This window comes from Pagrus pagrus (genome assembly GCF_965226575.1).
Source record: "Pagrus pagrus genome assembly, chromosome: 10".
NCBI lineage: Eukaryota > Metazoa > Chordata > Actinopteri > Spariformes > Sparidae > Pagrus > Pagrus pagrus.
In genome coordinates, this window is record NC_140194.1 from 31,400,273 (window position 1) to 31,423,036 (window position 22,764).

The 22,764-nt window shown below is 39.9% G+C and overlaps 1 protein-coding gene across 2 annotated transcripts in view; it reads right to left on the minus strand.

Annotated features, from left to right (window-relative positions):
* Window positions 1–8,701: 8,701 nt before the first annotated feature.
* Window positions 8,702–22,764, minus strand: part of kiaa0513 (KIAA0513) — a 32,365-nt gene continuing 18,302 nt past the window's right edge. For both annotated transcript variants that reach the window (XM_084365434.1, XM_084365433.1), the window contains 3 exons: window positions 16,952–17,032; window positions 15,345–15,439; window positions 8,702–13,068 (listed from right to left, as the gene is read on the minus strand). In XM_084365434.1, coding sequence (XP_084221560.1) covers window positions 13,019–13,068; window positions 15,345–15,439; window positions 16,952–17,032 — 226 coding nt within the window. In that variant the 3' untranslated portion in view covers window positions 8,702–13,018. The remainder of the gene's footprint in view (window positions 13,069–15,344; window positions 15,440–16,951; window positions 17,033–22,764) is intronic.

Below are 22,764 nucleotides of genomic sequence, written 5' to 3' on the forward strand. Positions count from 1 at the left end.
AAAACAAACTGTGGCTGATGGCTTGTGGTTGGACACTCTAACCTACAGTACATTGAGCATTAGCACCAGTCTGAACTCTCTGGCTGGGACTTCTATGATTTTGGTGCTTTTCTCTCAGCGAACAGCGTACTGGATAAAGATCCTGGATTATTTGTATTATTAGGATTAGTTTAGTAATCAGACCAACACTTCTGTTTCTTCTAAATGTAGTTTATCATAATCTGCGCCTGTTTGTGAAAGGCATCCTCCAATCTAAGTTTCTTTAGCTGCTATTTGTCCTAAATGCATTTACTTTAATTCCCTTTCCTTTAACTGTCTTAAAGTCTGTTTAGATGATACTTACACTCTTTTTTCTTCAGTTTCCTGAAGAAAGATGTGCTTTCAATTTGAAAGCAAGCTGTTAACAGTATCTCATGTTAAAATACCACAATTGCAGTTTGAAAGCTAGGAAGTAGTCGGATAGAGCTTGTAAAGTCACCTTGAGGTAAGACTATATGAACGGCTTTAATGACTCCTGGGAGTCAACAAATGTTTCAACAGGCTGGAAGCCAGCGAGCCCAAGGAAAGTCTGAGTGGGGGCCTGCCAGCCGTTGGCTAGCTGGCACAGGTGTTAGGGCGAGGCTAGCGGCCTGGTGGCTAGGTGTCACTGGAGCTTGAGCTGCCAGAGGCTAGCAGGCTCACCAACCCAAACCTGATTGAACAAGAGGTGCAGAGGTCCAGTCTGGAAGCTGGAAACCTGGGGCTGAGGCGTGGGCTGGTAGCTGGGAACCTCACACCACAGACTCAGCGAGCTGCCATCAGCCTTATGGCCAGAGCATAAATCCTCATCAGGGACAGACCGGAAAAACTAAACTACTGACTCACCATCAGAGTCGTTAGGATGGATGAGAGGCTGGAAGACAGGTAGGAATGTCTCTGCTGGGTCCATGGCTGGTCGAGCCACACTGTCACAATGGGAGCAGAGAAGGTGGACTAAAATGCAGTAGATGGCAGGAGGATGGTTCGATGAAGTTTAATTCAGGCAAACACGACAGCAGAACCAGGGAAACTCAACAGATGACTCGACAGAGGCAACTAAAAACTGGACTTACATACAAACTAAATTAACAAGGTGATGAGGTGCAGGTGGAGAGAGGTGGAGAACCACAGGTGAGGGTAATAAGTGGAACAACAGTAGGAACAGGAAGGAGCTGATAGGTAGGAAAACACAGGTTACAGGGCTGGACTAATCAGATGGATACAAGACAGGTGTGGCAGGAAAATCTGGCTGGTGAGGAGCAGAAACAGAAACAGAAAGAAAGAAAACAGGAGGGAAACAGAAACAGGGCAGAAGACACCACACAAACCTAGAACACAAATGAAACACACAGAAAATGAAACTTAAATTATAGGACCATGACATGTTAGTTGCTGTTTGCGGCTGTGATGTACATGTTGTGTAGCAGTATTAATGTAAGGTGACTGTAGTGTAGCCGTATAGAAGCATATACAACTATCACTGGACTTTCTTTATCATAAATTAACTGGGCTTGTAATGACATCACTGCAGCAATGCTAAGACTGGCTTTGTCACACAAACTATTCGATGTAAGGAAGTGTGTTTTCAGTTTTGTATTTCCACACTAATGACTGCAGGTTTGAGCTTATCATTTGATGCTTGAGGTAAAAAAACTTGCTATCCTAAGTGAGGAGGTTCTATTTTTCCGACACCAGTCTGTGATTTGGACAAATGCATGAAGAGTTTAAAGAACAAGTTTTGAAGCATGCATTTGTTGCTTCAAAAAGGATGGTGCTGGTGTTTGTGCCACCCGTTCTCAGTGTGTTTCTAGTAGTGCATCAAACGATGGATAAAAAGTACATGAACCATTTATAAAGCCAACAGTTACATTCTATACATCTTTTATAAAAGGTGTCTTATTATAGAGTGGTACTGTGTTTTTGTCACACTATTCCCGAGGTCAAGAATGGACTGTCACAGGCTTCCCCCTTTCCCTCATGGGCCTTTGTGGCCATCACTGCTCAAACTGGGTTCTTCTCCTATTGAATCCAAACAAACCAGAAACAGAAAACACATCACTTCCTGTTTGACAGAGGAAAAGACCTACCAGACAGTATGTGTTTAGAGCACTGAATGTAAAAGCTTTCATCAGGTTGAATCACTGCTCTGTTGTAGTTATCGGTCATAGAGAGCAGCAATATGGACAAGTATTTATATGAAGATGTTGTGAATTACTACTGCTAACTAAATTTAGTCTCCAGACTGGCTGGGGAAGATGTCAAGGGAAAACTAATGCAGAACACCTTCGATAACGCGTGTTGAAAGACTGTCAACTACCAGTCCATATATTTTATTGCAAAAATGTTCAGCCAGGGCACATTTTCACAATTTGATCGAAAGACATTTGGTTCACACGCTCATGCAGGCCGTGTTCAAACCAACTTAGCTCTAAAAATGTAGCTTCTTGTTTATGTCAATGAGGCCAGTCTGGCAATGGTGTGGGGTGCCAACGATCAGGACCTTGGCATAGAAGACAACATAAAAGCTCAAAGAATGAACTAGCTCAGGTTCATTTCTTGCATATTCATCTGACTTTTAGCAGTAACAAAGTAATATAGGACATTACTCATAAGATTTAATCTGGTATCTAGTTTATTACATTTACAGTGTCAACTAACACATTACGACCCAACCTAATTGTCTGGGGTCCATAATGTCATATACTATATCAAAATATGTTGTATATGACAAACTAAATATCTCTGGAAAGCTGCATGTTAGTGACTTAATCTGCTTTTTGCCCAGAAGGACCGGCATGCTAACGAGGCCTCTGGTGTGATCGTTTCCCTTTGACCAGCCTGTATTGCAGTGTCTTTTGGTGACTTTGTGAAATAAATCAGTAATGATAAATCCATCACTGAATGTCCTCTCTTATTATCAATCTTCCTTCTTGAAAACAGTTTTTGGTGTTGTAAGCATGATTGTTAGACCACCACTTGCAATCCCATGAATCTTTGGGTTGCGTTTATTGAAAAAATCAGAGGCCATGTACAGTGGGATCCATAATAATACTGGTTTGTATGTAACATTAACCTATTCCACTTATTCCATGCGCACCTTTAATCTCTCGCTGGAGTTAGCTTCGCTCATGTTCATTTGTTGAAAATGGATGCTTTCAATGAACATGCTCTTTTAGTGTACTCATGCACAAGTGACTATGGGCTTCCTTGACCTTTTTATAACTTGTTGGGTCAGCTAGGTAGACTGGTACTGTAGCCAAAGTACATGACTTTAACTCATTTATATTAATGATATATTACTATAATTTGCAAAAACAGATTGGTGACAAATTAAAGATAAAGACAAACTAAAGTGTGTTAAGGCATTGTTCCACCTCCAGAAACGTGATGTCTCTGTCACTGCAGGGATAAGCTGCGAAAATATACAAAATCGTGTAATTCAGTGCATAATTCAATGCACAAACTCCAGCCTCAGAAACAGCCACAGGGTCTCTCTGACACTTGACACATTACAGAGTTAAGATGTATTGCAGGTCTGTTGTGTTTAATTTCATTCATTGTACAGGTGTACTGTATATCCACATGCACACATGGTCTCTCTGTATGTGTGTGTTTGTGTCCAGGTTGTAAACAGCATCAGTCCTGATCTGGAGGACATCTGAGGCACATCATGATGTATAGAGTTCTCTGCCAAGAAACCTAACTTGATTAGCAGCTAATGTGGCCTGAACCAAGTCCATCAATCTTCATCATGGCCCCGCCCTCCCCTGGTGCTGAGTGTGTATTTGAACAAGTGGAGCTGGTTTATGTAGAGAGTGAAAAAATATAATAAACACTGGGATTAGGAGCCCTTTTGAACCAGCGAGCTTTAAACTCTGTGATTTAGCACTGAGCTGGGACTTGATTGCACATGAAACAGAGGTGACACTTTTTAGAGTAAAAGTAATATTTATCTCTCTCTGTTACTATGGAGACTTGTCAGCTATGCCTTAAAATGAGACATGAAGAAGATATTTAAAGTCAGCTCAAACTTTCTGAACTAATCTGCAGTCAGCCTGCCCCACACACAGAATGTACAAACCTACTTACACTGTCTGCCCCCTGAAATAGAACAGAAAGACAAAACACATCTCCCCACAGTAGAAACGGGTTCTCTAACTTTTCTTGTGAAGCACTGGATGGTTTTACCCCCTTGTGTCTGAAAAATCAAACAAATCCGTAAAGGTAAAATTCAGTCTTTGATTGAATTGGTCATAGTCATATTAGCAGACAACACATGGTTTAAAAGGGTCGCAAGCCAAACAGGTAGAGACAGTCATTGAGTTTTTCTTCCCTCCACTATTCCCAAGGCTTTGAATTATAAAGGTTTGTTTAGTTTTTATACAGTAAGACAATCCTGGATGATGAAAGTGATACCTGCATGTTGTCCAACCATCATTATCAAATCCCTTCAAAATGACTCTGGTCATATTTCGGTCCACATATCTTTTCATCACATAGTTTACACATGTATGTCTTATACAATACACATAGTTATCCCTCACTCTTTCTGTCAATATATTAAATGTTCATATCAGATGTGACACCGGGTGTTTATGGGTCATTATGACTTACATAATGCATTAATTCTATAGAGGCCTATCCAGTCCCAGTGTATTTATAATATAGCACCTGTAAGCAGTCTAAACAACACATAACATTTCAAAATGCTAATTATTACAGCTGCTTATAAGGAAGACATGTTTATGTATCCAATATCATAATGCATTAAAGCCTAATGCGGGAGTATGTTAGACCCCAACACACTTCCATCACGTCTGTAACTATATGAGTTTTCCTTACTGTGAACATGGACACAATCATACTCTAGTTATTTGAATCTTTATTATTGTTGTTTTGATTCCACATGTTTTTTGGCCCCTTTAACTCCTGCATGCTTTCAGCTCCAGAAACCATTCAAATATCACATGTCCAGCTCCTTCAGGAATGGTGTGCTTGTATTCAACTGTTTTATACCTGCCACACTTCTAATAATATTTAGCTCCTTTCAACAAAATCTTGCCATAGAAAATGAATGGGGGCACATGATCACAAGGTTGATGGTTCCAATCCCGCCTCCAGCTACTACTACAACCTTTATCATGACTACTGCAACTACTACTCTGTATGCACATGGCTGACTGGATGATTGATTACACCTTTAGTAGTGTCTGAATGTTTCAAGTAGAACAGCAAGTAGAGCCTCTCTCCTTTCTCAATGTTAAATGTGCCAGGATTATTACTTAGAGTACAGGTCAAGAGTCAACCACTGGAAAAACTATGAAACTGTGTCAGAATCTCTTTGCGAGTTTGACAGACACTATATATGAAAATATACCACAATTTGTGCCATAGTAGTAATATTATTAGAGCTTATGCCCCGTGTGTCCTCAACACAGTGGGCCAGGGTTTGAATCAAGCCCTTTACTGCATGTCATCCCCTCTCATTTCCATTTCCTTTCACTCTTTCTTGTCCTGTCACGAATAAAAATCAAAAATAAATTCCACATCCCTCATGTGTTATGACTTTTATGCACACAAACGGACATAAACATGTCTGTCTGGAGCTGTGGTTAAGAGGTTTGAGCACCATGCACTGGACCACAGGATCACTGATTTGAATCCTGACTTTTGGTGAGGCAGTGAGGCAATTTCTGCATTTCCAGCAATGGGCATTTTAGCATTCACACTGCATTTTCAGCAGGGAATACATTTTCTAGTGTTTTTAGTCATCCAAAATCACTCAGTGCACTGCTCGCAGTAAGCATACATGCTTCTCTAGTTTCATCTCATCATTGATTTTTGTGACTTTAAGTCCTTAAACCTACGCTGCTGAGATCAATCATCAAGTATTTACATTTACAGTATGTTCACCCCTCTTTGGCATTCATACTAGCTGGTTGGTTTACTAAAACTCTGTAAAACTTTGGTTATTTTTCTCCACCTGTTGGATATTCAACCCAAACAATGAGATTATTTCTTGATATTCAATACACACATACATCGCAGTAGTGAAACACACAGAAAAAAATATTTATTTAATGTTTAACATCAGTGTGTTGTGGTGAAAGCAGCATTCCCCAAAAACTAAGAAATCCTAAAGACAAAACATTTCCAGTCCTGCAGATGATGGCATCATGTAGGCCTTACTAATGAGGCGGCTGGCCAGTGAAATACTGCTCTCATCAAAACTTTTCAACATCTCTGCAGCTTTGCTTTCACGTACTGTAAATAAATATCCACAGTCTCATGAGGCTTGTGGGTGTGTGTGTGTGTGTGTGTGTGTGTGTATGTGTGTGTGTATATGAACACTGGCAGGAGGACTTGTACACAGCAGCAGGATTACCACCCCCAGACTGGGACCACCCTGACTTTAACACTTAATCCAGGAGGAAGTGGAGCTGCATCACAGGCTCACTTAGGGCCACCACCCCCTACACACACACACACACACACACACATGCATGCATGCACATACCCACACAGACACAGACAAGTCTATGCAAAGAGTAGGAATTGTGTTGCAATGGAGTTCGGATTTTGTGTCCTCACGTACACACATATGCAAACATACACACATCTAATTTGAGCACTTCAGCTCCAACAAAACAGTTCAGATTTACACTGCACAGCTGCTCTTGTACTAGTCCAATATGTTTGTGAATGTGTTATTGTCAGAGTCACTATGAATGCATCATAGTTATGTTTCTATGGGCAGAGTGTTGTCAGTGTCAGTGTGTGTCTGCTGTAAAATACATTAGTGAACCGTATATGTGTTTTCTCAGATGTGTGTGTGTGTGTGTGCGTGTGCGTGTGCATATGTGCTTGTACAAATATATCATGAAGAAGAAAGAGCTGTGGAGTCGCCTGATGTGAGATCACTGTGATTATCCTTAAACTGAGTCAGATTCAGATTGATATTAGATATGATTGTGTGATAATGTTTGGATTAGAGATTATTTATAATAGAAAAATCACAGCCAAATAGGCTTTTATTGCAACAGCAAAGTGTTATATAAAAAATAGAAGATGCAACAAAGAAAACAGAAAGATATATGACTTACAGAATATCATGCATAAAGGCTATGACAAAACAGAAGTGGCTTAAACTTTGAACCTCTACTCAGCCAGCACCACGCATTTACCTGGGTAATAACGTAATATGAGGTTTATATCTTTCCATATTTCAATGTATATCTGTTTACTTATTTCTAACTATCTATTCCCTGTTTAATATATTCCTTATTTTTGTTTATTATTATTATAATTTTTATTATTTCTTTTAACTGTGTATCGTCAGGTCATGCAGTAGTATCAGTCATCCATGAAAAACACAGGAGGAAATTGTCAGCATAGACGCTCACTGTGATGTTTGGGAGTGCTGTGACAGAATAACTGTACCAGCTGTAGCCTCACAAAAGGTCTTTAAAGAAGAGGATTTGAATGTAGACCCTGAGATGTAAATGAAAGCTAATGAGTGGACTTCTCAGCTTTGATTATTTTGTAATACAGGAACCCAAGAACTTGTACTGTATTTTGGAAATTTTCACAAACTCTAGAACTTTTCCTGCATTTTGCTATACTGGAGAGGAGCTTGCAGCACTGACCTTTATTGTTTCTTCAAACACTTTTGTTTTACAAAGCCATTTTGCAGATAGAAAAGACCTAGGTTGAAACAAAGGTGGACATCTAAATGCTAGATGTCCAGACATGCATTGAAAAAATTGGATGGAATATATAATTTCATACATGAACATACAGATGAACTGCAGATGTTATTAAGACTTGTTTCCCCCTTCAAAACCTCTGATGGAGGAGCCACATGTAGAGACAAAGTGACGAAAGGTGTCTTGCATTGTGCTATGTAGGTTAAGTTCTGGTATTAATTATATGGAGGAGGGTGTTCATGGTGTGACTTTGCTGACTGGCCTTTCACAGCTCATTACATGGTGTCCAATCAGAACACAGTCAGGGTAACTACTGTTTATTTATACAAAGAGCTGGAAATGGCAGAGAGGAGGCTGAGAACACTGGAACACTCCTGCACATTGTACTGCTACAGAGGGTCCCGGTCAACAGCTTACTCTTATTTACACAAGCTCTTCGATCAATTAAGTCTCATTGCTTTATAAATATTTATATAGTAGAATTACATTTTATGTTAACTTTAAAAAAAAAAAAAGTTATGGTCTTTCAGAGGCTTCTCCATCAACAGGGAAATATAACTGTCAAAGTGGTCAAATGTGCAACGTATCACAAAATGTGTTGTTAGAAGCTTCAGCTAAAAGTATTATTGGTCTTGAGTACTCTGGTGAAATGCTGCCCCCTGTATTTTTGGAGCATCCTTTGAAATCTGGCTATAATTCACTAAGTACACCTTCAACAACTGCTGCTCTTTCCTACCTATCCTTGGTTGTAGCTAGCTACCGTTACCTAATTACAGTAGACATGTCTTTAACACAGTACACAGACATCTTCACCATAGCGTTAACACTGTTGTTTTTTTCACACTTCACTCTGTTGAAAATGTAAGTTCATTTTATAAATGTTTTGTCACATCTTACATATTCCCCCGTATGATTGTCACATATTTACTTACAGGTTAAGGAAAGCACGTCACACAGATCCAAGAAGAGTTGACAAATTAAACATCAAAAAATACATTTATTACAGTACCAGCAACTTGAATCAACATTATGACATGTCCAAGCAAAGCAAAGAGTTACAAAAAAAAAAAAGTAAGCATAAGACGGGAAAAATAGCTAACATCTCTGTTCAGCATGTTCAGAGACAGCAGATAACACATGGAGCTGTTATGCTGAAGATTCTTCCAGGTTTTATCAGTCAACTCTGTAGTAGGCTAATGACAACATTGATATTAACTTTGTGTCCCCAGTACATAATGGGCTCCATGTTAGCTAACATTATAGCATACTGGTTAACCTTTGCATGACAGCTAACACATGATTTCACAATGGATGGATGCTTTCAGTTGTTCACTAGGCAACATTCATGTTTTCAGCTGTAATGTTTCAATATCTCGATATAGCAAATCTATATATAGCTCAATGCTTTTTGCTGTGGCGGTTGGCTAGAATTGTTAGGATGATAAGCTAACATTTTTATACCTCTTAAGTCCCACTGCGGTAATAAAATTGATGATGCCAGCACTATTTCAATGGGAAGGAAATGAAAACTTGTAGCCGCTCTAAAGCAATGTAAATGGTAGGTGGTCTCACATTATAGCCACAAAATTTTAATCAGTTTATCCTTGAGTCATATTGGTAATTTTTTCCAAATTTGAAGAAACTCCCTCAAGGCGTTATTGAGATATTAGCCTCACAAGAATGGGGCCCCATGATGAACATGATGCCACAATGACCTTGACCTTTGGCCACCAAAATCTAATCAGATCATCCTTGAGTCTCAGTAACACAAGAACGGGACGGACAGACAGACGGACGGACAAATGGACGGCCTCCTGCCACGGCCGACGCTGGCACAGAGGCAAGAGGCCGTTGAGTCTACCCCAAACTAAATAAATTCTGCAATGCAAATCAACCACCAGTTGTATACCCAGAAGTGACTGTGATTGTTAGCGCAATGTCATGGTGATTTGGTCTATAAGTACTTTCTTATTGTACAGCTCTTTAAAGAATGCTGGTTAGTAGCTATCACTCAACCTAGCATATGCTAGAATATTAGCATGGACATCAGCAACTGGGGACACATGGATTTGGAGACCACATTCTCACCAAAACATGATCAACAGGTCAGTCCCACCAAAACTTAATGTACTCCTTTAATGTTCCATTTCACTTGGGTGCTGCTAAATACAAAGTCAGTAAGGTTCAAACTGTCTTTTCTTCTTTTCATCCAGGAAACGACAATCTACTGTCAACATTTCACCACAAATATGCTCGATTAAAAGAGAGCGTGCACTGGCCATTCAGAGCAAATACAAAAGGCACTGATGTAACATTATTCAGAGGAAGATGTGTAGTGTGAATGTGGAGATGATGAGACTAAATGTAGTGGAAATGGCTCAATGCCGAGAAAACAAGTACAATATACAGGTCGGCACTTACACCAAGCTAGAAGGGCGTACAAAGCATTTAAGCTGCAACTTGGTCAAAGGTCACATCAGGACAAACACAATGGCAGGGAATGTTTAGCCATTCCACCACAGTCTAAGTGTGTTTTAAAGGTTTACAAATGGACTCAGAGTACATGCAAAGGGACACTTGGCAGAATTAACAGGGTCAATTAAAAACAGTATACAGAGGTTTGCAAAGCTTCAGATATAATTTGTATGATTATACTGCATGTGGCTCAAAACATATCACTCAGCTGTGAAGGAATGATTACATTTACATTGGAGATTACTGCACAACACCATATGCAAATACTTTGAATGTCCATGTCAAACGAGGGCGCACTGAAGGGTCAACTACAGTTAGACACTTGTGTTTCTGATAGAAACAATGGTCACAATGTACTATTACACCTACTGTTTATACATTTACAATTAAAGACACAGAAATCACAAACAGCAGCACTTGATCAATTCTTACAACATACGGAGAAACATGTACAGTATTTACAAAATGGCTTCATCGACACAATAGATTGAAATACATAATCAATCTGAAATGGAATTCAACCTGCCAGAAAGTCCTTCAAATGTAGATAACCATATTTCATTATTTAAAAAGCACACATTGATATATTCTTGAAACAACTAAGAAGAATTTTATTCAGGAATCTCTCATTGAGAAGTGACATAAAGGAAGACACAATGCTACCCTGCAGTGGCAGGACGAAGTAATACAATTAGGAAATGTCCCATCAGAGTCACTCATTTTACATTAATGGGATGGTGTTTGCATGTGCTACTGTAGATAGCTTTACAGGTAGATACACATGCAGCACGACAGTACAGAGCGTGTGCAGTGGGCCAGGCAACATGCTTAGCTATGCTGTGGGCATTACAGTTCAACCAAATTAAACTACTACTTACTGTAGGTCCATCACAGAAAACACAGATAGCAATACAACCAAATGTATTTGCATGCAAAGAAGAATGATCAAGAGTGATCATCACAGGCTCTGCAATAGTGTTTGGTTGGGCGATCGAGGGTAGCGTCAAAGGAGAAAGACAAGGACATTAAGTTTGATGGAAGGCACTTTGGATGGATAAGCAGTCTCTAATGCTCCCAAGGGTATAATAAAGTTTCTAAATGAAAACATACAATTTATACCACTATATAATAAATATGTAACATACTAAAAGGCGCGAAAATGTGTCGAAACATTTCTCTGAGTAACTTGTCATTACCTACTCACCCCCATGATGATGAAAAGTCAGGTGAAGTTTCGTAGTCCAAAAACATTTCAGGAGCTTCACAGCAAAACAGCGTAGAAGCATTTTCCTAAACAACTGAAGTAGATGGTGACTTGTTTTAAAATATAAAAAAAAGTCTCTCTAAAGCTCATCTGCTGTATGCAAAATGTATAGATGGCCCGCAATGCCAAGTTAGCTTCACTTCAGATGGGGGGGGTGTGCTAACACTTTTTAGCTTAGCAGCTACAGTGAATATTTGGGCTTAAAAGGGGTGTAAACAACGTCTTTTAAATTCATGTCTGGAACTCAAGCTTCCAGAGAGTTGGATAACACCTGACGAACTCTACGGAGCTATTTTAGGTTGTTGTTTTCTGGTTGTTTCTTTATGTTTAAAAACAAGTCCCCAGCTACCTACTTCAGTTGTTTAGGAGAATGCTGCAAAGCTATTTGTTGTGAAGCTCTAGAAATGTTTTGTAGACTACGAAACTTCACCCGACTTCCTATCAGCATGGTGGTGAGTAGATAATTACTGAATTTTCATTTTCAGTCCATATGAAACCTGTAAAAATGACAAGTCGTGGTTTTGCCATGACACTAATCCTAAACCCAAATATGTGTTAATTAGGGAGCTTTAGAGGTGCTGGTAGGCAATTTTTTTAACCTTTAGACAGAGCCAGGCTAGCAGTTACACCTGTTTCCAGGCTTTATGCTAAGATAAGATATCTCCACCTTGCTGTAGATATATGTAACATGAGAGTGGTGTAATTTTCGTGTCAGTTCTGCAAGGCAGTGAATAATTCTCAAAACGTTGAACTTTTTTTGAAATGAAGGCATGGGGGGGATATTGTGACTGCCATTTTAAAAACAGCGATCAATGCTAAATGTTAGATACTGTATGTTAAAGCTGCCAATAGGATACTACAGCGTTAAGGAACTCACAGACGAGCATAAGAGAGTATTCAGTAACTAACTCTGACTTTGTGATTCAAAACTGACCTGATGCCACCTGAACAGCAGATTAAAGCACTTTGAGTTATTATTGCCATGTCCTACTACACCCAGTCTGCTTTGAACTGTATGCAGACATTTACCTTAAGTGAAACAAGGCAGGAGGATATATAGTGCAGATGTAGTTAGATGTATTACACTAACATGTAATAAATATGGCTGCCAAGGAAACACAGAATAAAACAGCATAGAGGATAATATTATCTACACACCATGTGTATAATGTATAAATCCAGGGAGTCTGACATCATACTGAGGCTGTTTAGGTTTTATACTGGATGGTTTCTCTTCATGCTTCTAATCTTTGTAAAGCAGTTCACAAGCACAGGTGTTAGAGATATTTAAATATGCACCAGCTGATGATGTTGTATTATTGCTGATACAGAACAGGGTGCACATGAGCACTACCAAGTTGGATAAACAGGGTTTGCTACAATACGGCACAGTTCAGCACAGCAGGTTATGATTTTCAGCAGTGTCCCACACAAATGCAACAACAGTCAAACGGAGAGTTGGTCACTGTGACGTTGAGTTAAAGAAATTGCTGATGTGTGCGTGCTGTCAGTCTGTTATGTGGAGACTTTGAAATGCAGCCTGATGTCCTTGAACTCATTCTGCCGCCATTTTCTCTATGTGGTCAGTCAGCAACTTGTACTGTTCTGCAAATGGGTAAAACACAGACACATTTGTTTTGACTCTGAGGACTGATAGCCGATTTCCACCTGGTATTAACATGCAATTTGTATCTGGATGCACTGAGATCAGATCTCAATATGCAAATTAGGTAGATGGTGCTGGCAGACTTTATGAATATGGTGCACCTAAGGTTAAGGAACGCAATGCAGGAGACTCTGTAACCTGCAGGGCTGAGACATCCATATATCAGCAGTGGCTCAGGGGTAGAGCCCGTGTCTCGTTATTGGAAGGTTGCTGGGTCGATTCCCCTGGTCTGCATGTCGATGTGTCTTTGGGCAAGATACTGAACCCCAAACTGCTCCTGACGTGCTGGTCGGCACCTTGCATGGCAGCCACCGCCATCAGTGTATTAATGTATGACTTACTGTAAGTCACTTTGGACAAAAATAAATGTAATCCATATGATAGTTTTTGGCAGTTTTACTAAGCCAGGATTCAGACCCAACTAATGCTGCCTTCCAGACTACTTGCAACTGGGAAATTTCCAACCTCCTTTAACAAAAAAGAACCATGTGAATGACACTCAAAGTTGTAATTCCTATGTGTGAGTTTGGGGCACATCCACCTACCCCGACTTGTCTGACATCACGCAACAATGGCAGCACCAATGGGAAGGGGGTGGGATGTTTCTTAGGCTACTGAATGGAAATTTCAGGTAGGTTTCCAAGTTAAGTGCCATAAAATAAAATGTATAATGGCTTCTGTTACCTCATGCGTCGCTTTTCCACCTCTTCTTCGTTTTTATATATGTACAGAGGCTGCACTATGGAGGCTGCACTGCTGAGGGTTCAAGTGTGCACATTTGCTAAAGGAACAAAAGTTTGCTGCGGTCAACAAGGTTTTTGTCTTTACATTTGGCGCTGTGCACCTGGAATACTTAGAGGTCGGAAATACAAACTCGGAAATTCTGACCTCCAACTTTGAGTGGAAGACAGTATAAGACCTGTGATAAAGCAGTACAGGGACGGACTGGCTGACACATATTTAACTTTTTGAACTTTCACTCACTTTCGTTCACTTGTTTGCACCCGGCAGGCCCAGGGCAACATTATTATTTACACTAGCTAGGCTTTATACGCATCCAGGGAAGAGATCCAGACACAGAAGATATGTTAATAGCAGGTGTAAAGACTGAGATGCATTAACCAACATTACATTTTTCTGGTCACTTCAGCACTCTATAAAACACTAAAAACATGTCATGATGGATAAAGTGAGTCTTTGATTTCTGGGTATTGCAGTGAAATTTAAAGTATCCAGTTTTGTTTTTAAATGGTAAATTACACAAAAGCTCATTCCAAGCAGGTCAATGCCTGCAGATGGCAAATGTTTTTAGATTGCAGCAAATTTGACTTCCTTTGCCAGTAGGAGGCAGCATTGACATGTCTTCTAGGGGTGTAAAGATTCACCGATATGAAGAGGAATTCAGTTTCTAACATTAGAGATGCGAGTACATCGAGTACATCATGTTGCAATGACACTCCCTGTTGATAGTGCCCCCCTGGCGAGAAAATGCACCAGACAACAGCTCAGGACAACTCGAGGAACATGGCAAAGAGCTAGAGGTGCATACCTGGCCTCCAAACTTCTAGGATTTCAACAGATCATCTGTAGGACGAACTGGAACAAGTCTGATCTATGGAGGTCCCACCTTGCAAATCACAGGACTCAAGGGATCCGCTGTCAATGTCATGATGCCAAACACTACAGGATGCCCCCAAAGGTCTTGTGTCCATGCCTCTAAGGGTCAGAGCCAAGTCTGGCCCAATGTGGGGCCTCCATGGATTGGACTTGTTCCATCATGCCACCAGGATGTTTGATCAGATTGGGATCTGGTGAATTTGGGGGCCAGGTCAACGTCTTGAGCTCTTTGTCACTACCTCGGACTGATCTTGAGCAGTTCTTGCGGTGCGGCAGGGGAGTGCTGTAGCCAAGAGGAAGTATATTTGGTCTGCAACAGTGTTCTGCAAAATGATCAATATTATTCACTTCACCTGGCAGTGCTTTTAATGTTGTGGCTGATTGATAAAGAAATGACTTGACAGTGATTGAACAGCTCTCCCTGGTGGAGAACCTGCAGCTTGACAAACATAAGTGAGTTAGTGAGCTTGCTTGTGGTTGTGAGCTATGACTTAATTCCATTAGGTGATTTATATCTAATAATTCCAAATAAGTAAACAGGCTAAATGAGCCGAGGTCATTCTTGTGTTTAGGTTATATTTATCCTTTAGTGTTTTACCTTCATTCAGGTTCCCAATGACTGCCTGCTTCTTCAGAAAGTCATTACAGAGCTTCCTACTTAGCCCAAACGCCAGCATGTTATGAGTGAATGTCCTGAAAATACACATAGTACCAAACTCATTTCAGTACAAATGGAAATTATGGTAAACACAATATATGTTATTCAGCATTTACAAAGTGTTATTTTCATACAAAAGAGACATATTGGATGTTATTCTACATATTTAGTATTTGATAAGACTTACATATTGACTCTGGTGTGATTCTCCTTCATATTCTATCTATTCATATATGACTAACCTTTGTAAGCACAGATATAATAGTTGTATTAAAGCTGACATCACCTACAGTCCTCGGAAGACACGGACATACCATTCTTCTAACATCTTCCTTCTTCAGCATATGTTTTAGTGTAAGATTTCTGATCTGGACCATGTGTGATAAAAAAAATGTCATACCTTTACATCAGCATTTCCAGGAAGAAAAACAGATTTCTTACAAAGTAATTTCAATTAATTAAAATTATATAATGTATAATAAGTCATTGCATGAGTATTCACTGATTGTCTGAAGGTCTAGTCACTGGTTAATCAGTATTCACAATGAAGACAAAAGAAGACTCCAAGAAACTATGTGAAAAGGTTATTAAAAAGTATAAGTCAGGGGATGGATACAAAAACATTTCAAAGTCACTGAACATCCCCCGGAGTTCAGTTAAATCCATCATTAAGAAATGGAAGGAATATGGCACATGTGTAAATCTGCCTAGAGCAGGCCGTCCTCATACACTGAGTGACCGTGCAAGAAGGAGACTAGCAAGGGAGGCCACCAGGACACCTATGACTGCTCTGAAGGAGTTAAAAGCTACAGCAGCTTAAGTGGGAGAGACTCTCCATACAACAACTGTTGCCTGGGTTCTTCACCAGTCAAAGCTTTATGGGAGAGTGGCAAAGAGAAAGCCACTGTTGAAGAAAGCTCATTAAATGTCCACTAGAGTTCACCCAAAGGCATGTGGGAGACTCCAAGGTCAACTGGAAGAAGTTTTTTGGTCTGATGAGACCAAAATGGAGCTTTTTGGCCATCAGACTAGATGTTATGTTTGGCAGACACCAAACACTGCACATCACCATAAACACACCATCCCCACCGTGAAGCATGGTGGTGGCAGCATCAGCCGTTGACGCCTGATCCCTGTGCAACCTGACAGAGCTTGAGCAGTTTTTGCAAAGAAGAATGGATTAAAATTGCAGTGTCCAGATGTGAAAGCCTCATTGAGACCTATCCACACAGAGTCAGTGCTGTGATTGAGGGAGTGATTACTTCTATACTTATTGTCATTACTTTGTAGAAATCTGTTTTCATCTGGACATCATTTTTTTGCTTTGTGTTGATTTTGCATATTGACCATGATTCCATTTATAAAAGAAATAAAAGAGGAAAACAATTAAGGGGGTGAGTACTTTTTTATAGGCACTGTACGGGATATAATATTGCTATTATTGAGACACGTAACACTTTAACCACGAGGAAGTCTCTGCTGAATCTCCTCCTTGTGGCTTATTTAATGGAATTAGTTCAAAGACAATACTATGGCAGCTTCCTCACCCCAGTTGACCAAAGGCAATGTTCTCATCGATTTTGGAGCTGTCGTCCCTCTCCTCCTGAGTCATATGACACCACTTCTCCCTGCAACACAGAGACAGTCAGAGTCAATCTTTAATTCCATACTCTCCATTTGACCTTCAGCTTCTCTAAAGAAACAGGTTAGGGGTGGGTGTCAAACAATGTTACCCTTTTAATGTTATGCTGACTTTTTGTAGCGATGCTACAGTCAGGACTGGTCTCCACATAAATGTTGGACAATATTAGCTCTTTAACTTTTCACTAATTCGGGAACTTTTTAAGGTTAGAAACATCTCTATATTCCACAATGACATCCATCCCTGTGCCTGCTCATTGTGTAACGGGATGCAAAAAGAGACACACATTAAACACATTAAAAAATATCAAAGGGCACATTAACCAGCCAGCAGCAAAACAATAAAAACAACAAATGATTCATTCACGAGAATCATCATCATTAACAAGCAGATGAGAAGTGCAGATTTGCACTGCAAAACAAATATTTAGTAACCCTGAACACCACTAAAGTCACATGGATTGTCAAAATAAACCAGGCAAAGACAGGATGAGGACTGACGACAGGCAGGATGTGATGTGACTTGTTTTGTGTCCTGAATGGTAACAAAAATACAGATTACATATAGTGGTGTTATTGATGCTAGATGCTCATTTGATCAAAAACCTTAATGCACAGCTTGCCATCCTGTATAATGGGTTGCTACTTGCAATTTGCTACCAAATGCTACTTCATGTTTGGTACTGCAGGTCAATGACAACAAATGCTTTGAAAACACAGTCAAAAAAACAGGTATTCTTGAAGTCATGAAGTAAGAAGACAGTAATTACTATTATCGCTTTCTTACTTAGTCCAGTGATTTGTCTTTAAAATTAACTAGCCCAATCAATAGTAAGGGTGTCATGATTCTCCATGATTTGATTTGACTTTTGATTTAAATTTAGCTTGACTCGCATCTGGACTTGTGAAGATGTCCTGACTGTTATTTACATTTTCATAGTCTTCTTTAAAAAGATAGTGGCATTTCACAACAACAGCTTGACTTTTTCCCGGTGGTTATTTGCATGTTACAGTTAGGCAAGTTCAAATAACCTAATCTTCACCAGAAATAAATATTCCAACAAAAAATACCACCCTGCGGGTGTATCATGTAAACCCTCTTCCCAAACAAATCATAAAAGGAAAACGAAGCCAACATTGGCAGAGCTGTCGGCGTTAACTTCAGTACCAGTCAGTTAATCGTCTTTGTGCTCATGGGATGGAAGCGCAGCAGTAGGCTACTGGTAAGCTAGCTGTGTCATCTTTTTCTTCTTTTATCCCATCTGCATTCTCTACTTTTACTTTTTGGCTAGAATACTTCCCAGAATACTCTTCAAAAACCCTTGAGGTTAAAGCTGCACTAAGCAGGGGTCATTGATGGTGGTGAGGAATTACTGCACCAGTGTTTCCCACAGAATCAGATTATAACTGTGGCGGTGGCTGTCCAGCAGGGGGCATAGAGTGTGCGCACTCGAGACTTCCGCTGACTGAGCTAGCTAACTTCCGGTTTAGCGCCGTTTAAAGTGATTTAATCATGCGGCTCTTCGTGACATTACAGATTTCATTGGACCGAATGGCTCAAATTCTGACAGTAAAATGAGTCATTTCATGAGGGTTGTGACACTCAAAAAAATGTATCCATGGTTTTACAGACGCGTCTTTCACAATGTTGGCTTATGGGAAAAAGTCTTTTTGGGCCCCTGTGCATCACACGATGATGTAATTACCAGTTTGGCAACTACAAAAACTGGCTTCAAGGCCTGGCACTCTTCCTGGCGGCTTGATCTCAATGATGAGGCCAGCCGTCTTCTTTGCAAAGGAAGTTCCGGTCAAGCCAACAACTTTAAATACTCCTCCTCTTCTTCGTTGGTTTTACCGGCGGACTAAAAACCACTCCACTTCCACTGTATGTGAGTATATAACATCATGCTATTCACTGACAGGTGCACTTTCTTGAGAGAGTAAGAACGGGATGCGCTGCTCCAAAAATAGAAAATCAATATGTGGCGGCCAATGTTGATATTGTTGCAGACTGCCACAAATAAATAAATGTGTTTGCTGGAGTAAACTGCTGATCACAGAGCTGATGTATGCTGCGTGATGCACGCGTGTGTGAAGAGGTGGCTGGGGCCGGAGGGCAGATGGTCTGTGTGCACTGTAAAATTACACTGGGGATTGGAAAAAAAGTAGAATTTGGATTTTATCTTCCTGGGCGGGTCTCAATTTACCTGGGCGGGCAGGCCAAGTACAGCCTACGTATGGGTAACACTGCACACAAAACAACAACTCCAGTGTTCTTGCTCTACAGAGCATGTCATCTATTTTTTTTTTCAGCTCATTGCTCCTCTCTCATCAAATTTATTTGAGATTATTATCTCTAATAAACCCACAGTAAACTACCTGTCCAGAACCAAATGGCAGACAGACAAAATTAAAGACTAGCAGCTGAAAAAAGTCAGATTTTGCAGGTAATTTGACTTTTGACATCATCTTGATATGATATAAGGTCTACGTGCAGAGCAGGAACTCGTAGACGAAGCCAGCCGGAGAAACAATACTGCACATATTCAATACTGCACATAACCAGGAAATAAACCTGGAAACTTTTTTAGTCAATGTGCCAGGGCCCAGGTGAGAAATGTTCACTGGATTGAAAAGTACCATCTTCACAGTTGGTATGGTAAGTAAGTAGAAGAATTGATCACTTTTGACCATTGCTTCCAACAACAAGAGAGAAAACTTATTTATAAATTTGAAATTAACTATAGACAAACAGTTATTTTAGAGAGCTGTGTTGACTGTTTTACAAAGTATATAACTGACTGTTTTGGCTCCACAATACATCTGAATCATTTGCTCTACTGTCAATATCTCAACATCACAGTATATCACCTATAACTTGGGTCTCCAATGGGGGATCTGCAACCCCTAGAGGGTCCACTGAGTTACTGCAGGTGAGCAAGCTAACCTACAATAAGTCACTGGGCGGTACCTACCCATAACAGTGAACTAGTTAGCTATTAGCTAACTCAGGCTGGTCTCATTACCAGGTCGCCAAAACAGATGTTTTGTCATGTCCCATGAGGCTTTCTGTCAAGACGGGGTTCATGTCACACACAGATGCATCACAACATTTGTGCATCTGTATGAGATGCCAAAGGACGTGACAAAGGGGCGTTGGTTTTTGATGACCTTTGGATTAGAACTTGTGGCTAACTATGAATTATTGAAACATATTGGCCAGTTAGCTACACATTACTAGGACCAGTAACATAATTTTATACAACATATGTAGTAGTTGAAAATCCCTGATCTATAATATTTACTCTGTAAGATATTGTCAGGAATGAAAAGAACACATCGCCAAAATTCAAACTGACTAAAAATGCAGTGTTGTATATTAGCAGCTGGTGTGTTCAGTCGTTTTAAGGTGGATATGTATATTTCTGGCATGTACAGCATACCCCTGCAATCAGTCTGCAGTGGAAACATAGGAGCGTGCAGATGGTAAAAAAGAGACTGCAGATGGAGGGAGAGAAAAAAATCTATCACATGCAGGGAGGTCAAAGGTGCAAACATGCAGTGAGCTGTGCAGAGGCACTGAACACCTTGAGACTGCACTGATCTACTGCCTCAGTCTCCTGCTTCAGATATAAATACCAGCCCAGATATCATACACACTCTCACTGCACGTTCAGGATATTAACTGTGGCTGTGATACTTTTACTCATCAAAGATGGCACAACATCATTTCAACAGCAGCATGACAGAACACAGATGCCTTCAGAAGCCAAATGAAGAAAGATGAACAAAAACATAGAAATATTGAGACAGAACTCACATAAAGCTAAACAACCAAATGGGGTACACTCTAATGTGGACATCATTGTCCTGCTGTGATTATGTAGGTTATATATTATAATCTCTACAAAACACAGTCTAGATTCACACCACATCCCTGTTGTCCAGTCTAAGTATTTACCATTTGAGATTCTCCTATTACTGTTAACTAGAGCGTGTCTGTGACTTGCAGACCCTTCAGCCTCACCACTCACCTCAGGGCTAAACACTGAGCTGCTCTCATCTATCAGATGTCTCACACTATCTGCCTCAGCTTTTTATGCTTTTCACTTCCCTTCTTTGATTCTCAATTCTTAGTCTCACATGCATCAGAGCTGATAAGGAGATTGTGGCGAGCGGTCAGGAGTGTCCCACCGGACTGTTAACATCTTTAATTATAATCACTTCATACATTGATACATTTTAAATGCTACAAATTGATTAATCAAATTTAATATACTCAAACAGTACATGAACAAGAAAATATTTAAATAACATAATCACATTTGCTCATTGTTACTTCTGTTTCCTGATTCTGTCCACAAAAATCTGAACTAATGATCTGAATGGTGATTTTGAGTTTTATTTTTAATATTATAATACCCTGACTGCTTTTAATGCTTTTAACTTTTAATCACTTTGTTTCTTGCTCTAAGAGCCCTGTTGGCCATTGTCGGGGGCAACGGTGAGCATCTCTTGCTGTGTTATTGCTGTGTGTCCAGCAAGCGAATCAGTGCATGAGAGGAGGAATGGAAAAAGAAAGGGAAAGCCAATTAAACCTCTCGTTGTAATATCCATGAATTCACTCAGTTTAGTTTTCGTCTCTGTCGCCTTTGTTGCTGCTAATTCTTCGATCTGTAGGGTGTCTGGGGCCAAATTTTTACAGCTTCCATTTTGTGATTGCTTTATCAAATCAAATTTCATTCAATTTATATTAAATTAAATTAATTCATTAATTTTAACCTTGGCTGACGGCTCATCTCAACCTCGCTAAACAGGCCAGTGCAGCTAGACACCAGACTGGACCTGCACACAGCATGAGACTGACAGAAGCCTGCTTGAAGACAGAGAGTACAGCAGTGATTTACAGCAGCTCTGGTCAAAATAAATCCACAACTATTATAGTCCAGCTCTACATGCCGTTTACACCCACTGCTCGGGCCCGACTCTCTCTTGCTCCTCCGATTTATTTTGACCAAACTAGAGGCAATTGTGGAAAGACAAACCAAGACTGTTTTGTGATTTAGTTTCTGTCGAGTCTTAATTAAGTATGTTTTATGATGAGATATCGAGTCCAGCTTGTCTTGGTTTGGTAAAAGACTGAAACTCGAATTCAGATAGTGTGCTATTGTATTTTTCTGTTTTGTAAGGACAATAGGTGTGAACATATCCAATTTCTTGACATTTTGTGAGTTTATTTTGTGTACTTGTTAGACTAACTAGCGAACTCATCACTTTTACATCTCATGTAGTATAATGAGACAGGATGCGTTGGGGCTAGCAGGTTAGCATGCTAACTTCAGTAGACAGTCCTGCAGCACAGTACATAGACATCATTGACATTACATTAACATTATTGTTTCTTGATAATGTATGTTTAAAACTTAAATTCTGGCCAGATCTCACGTACATAATGCCTCTTTAACGTGTTAGCTCTGTTTATCACCTTTATGTTCTTTATGTACCGAAGGGCCTCAAGCATACTTTGTTCATAACAATCTGAGAGTTAACTTCATTTTGAATGTTTTAGACACACACCACAAACTCATTGTCCTCTAAGCCTGGAGGCTAGTTAGCCCTCAAACTCAAAGAGCTCCCTAAAAATTCTAAGTACAGCTCTTTGTGTTCAGACTGTGACAAAAAATGGAAACCAAATATCCAGCTTGAAAACACGCTGTTT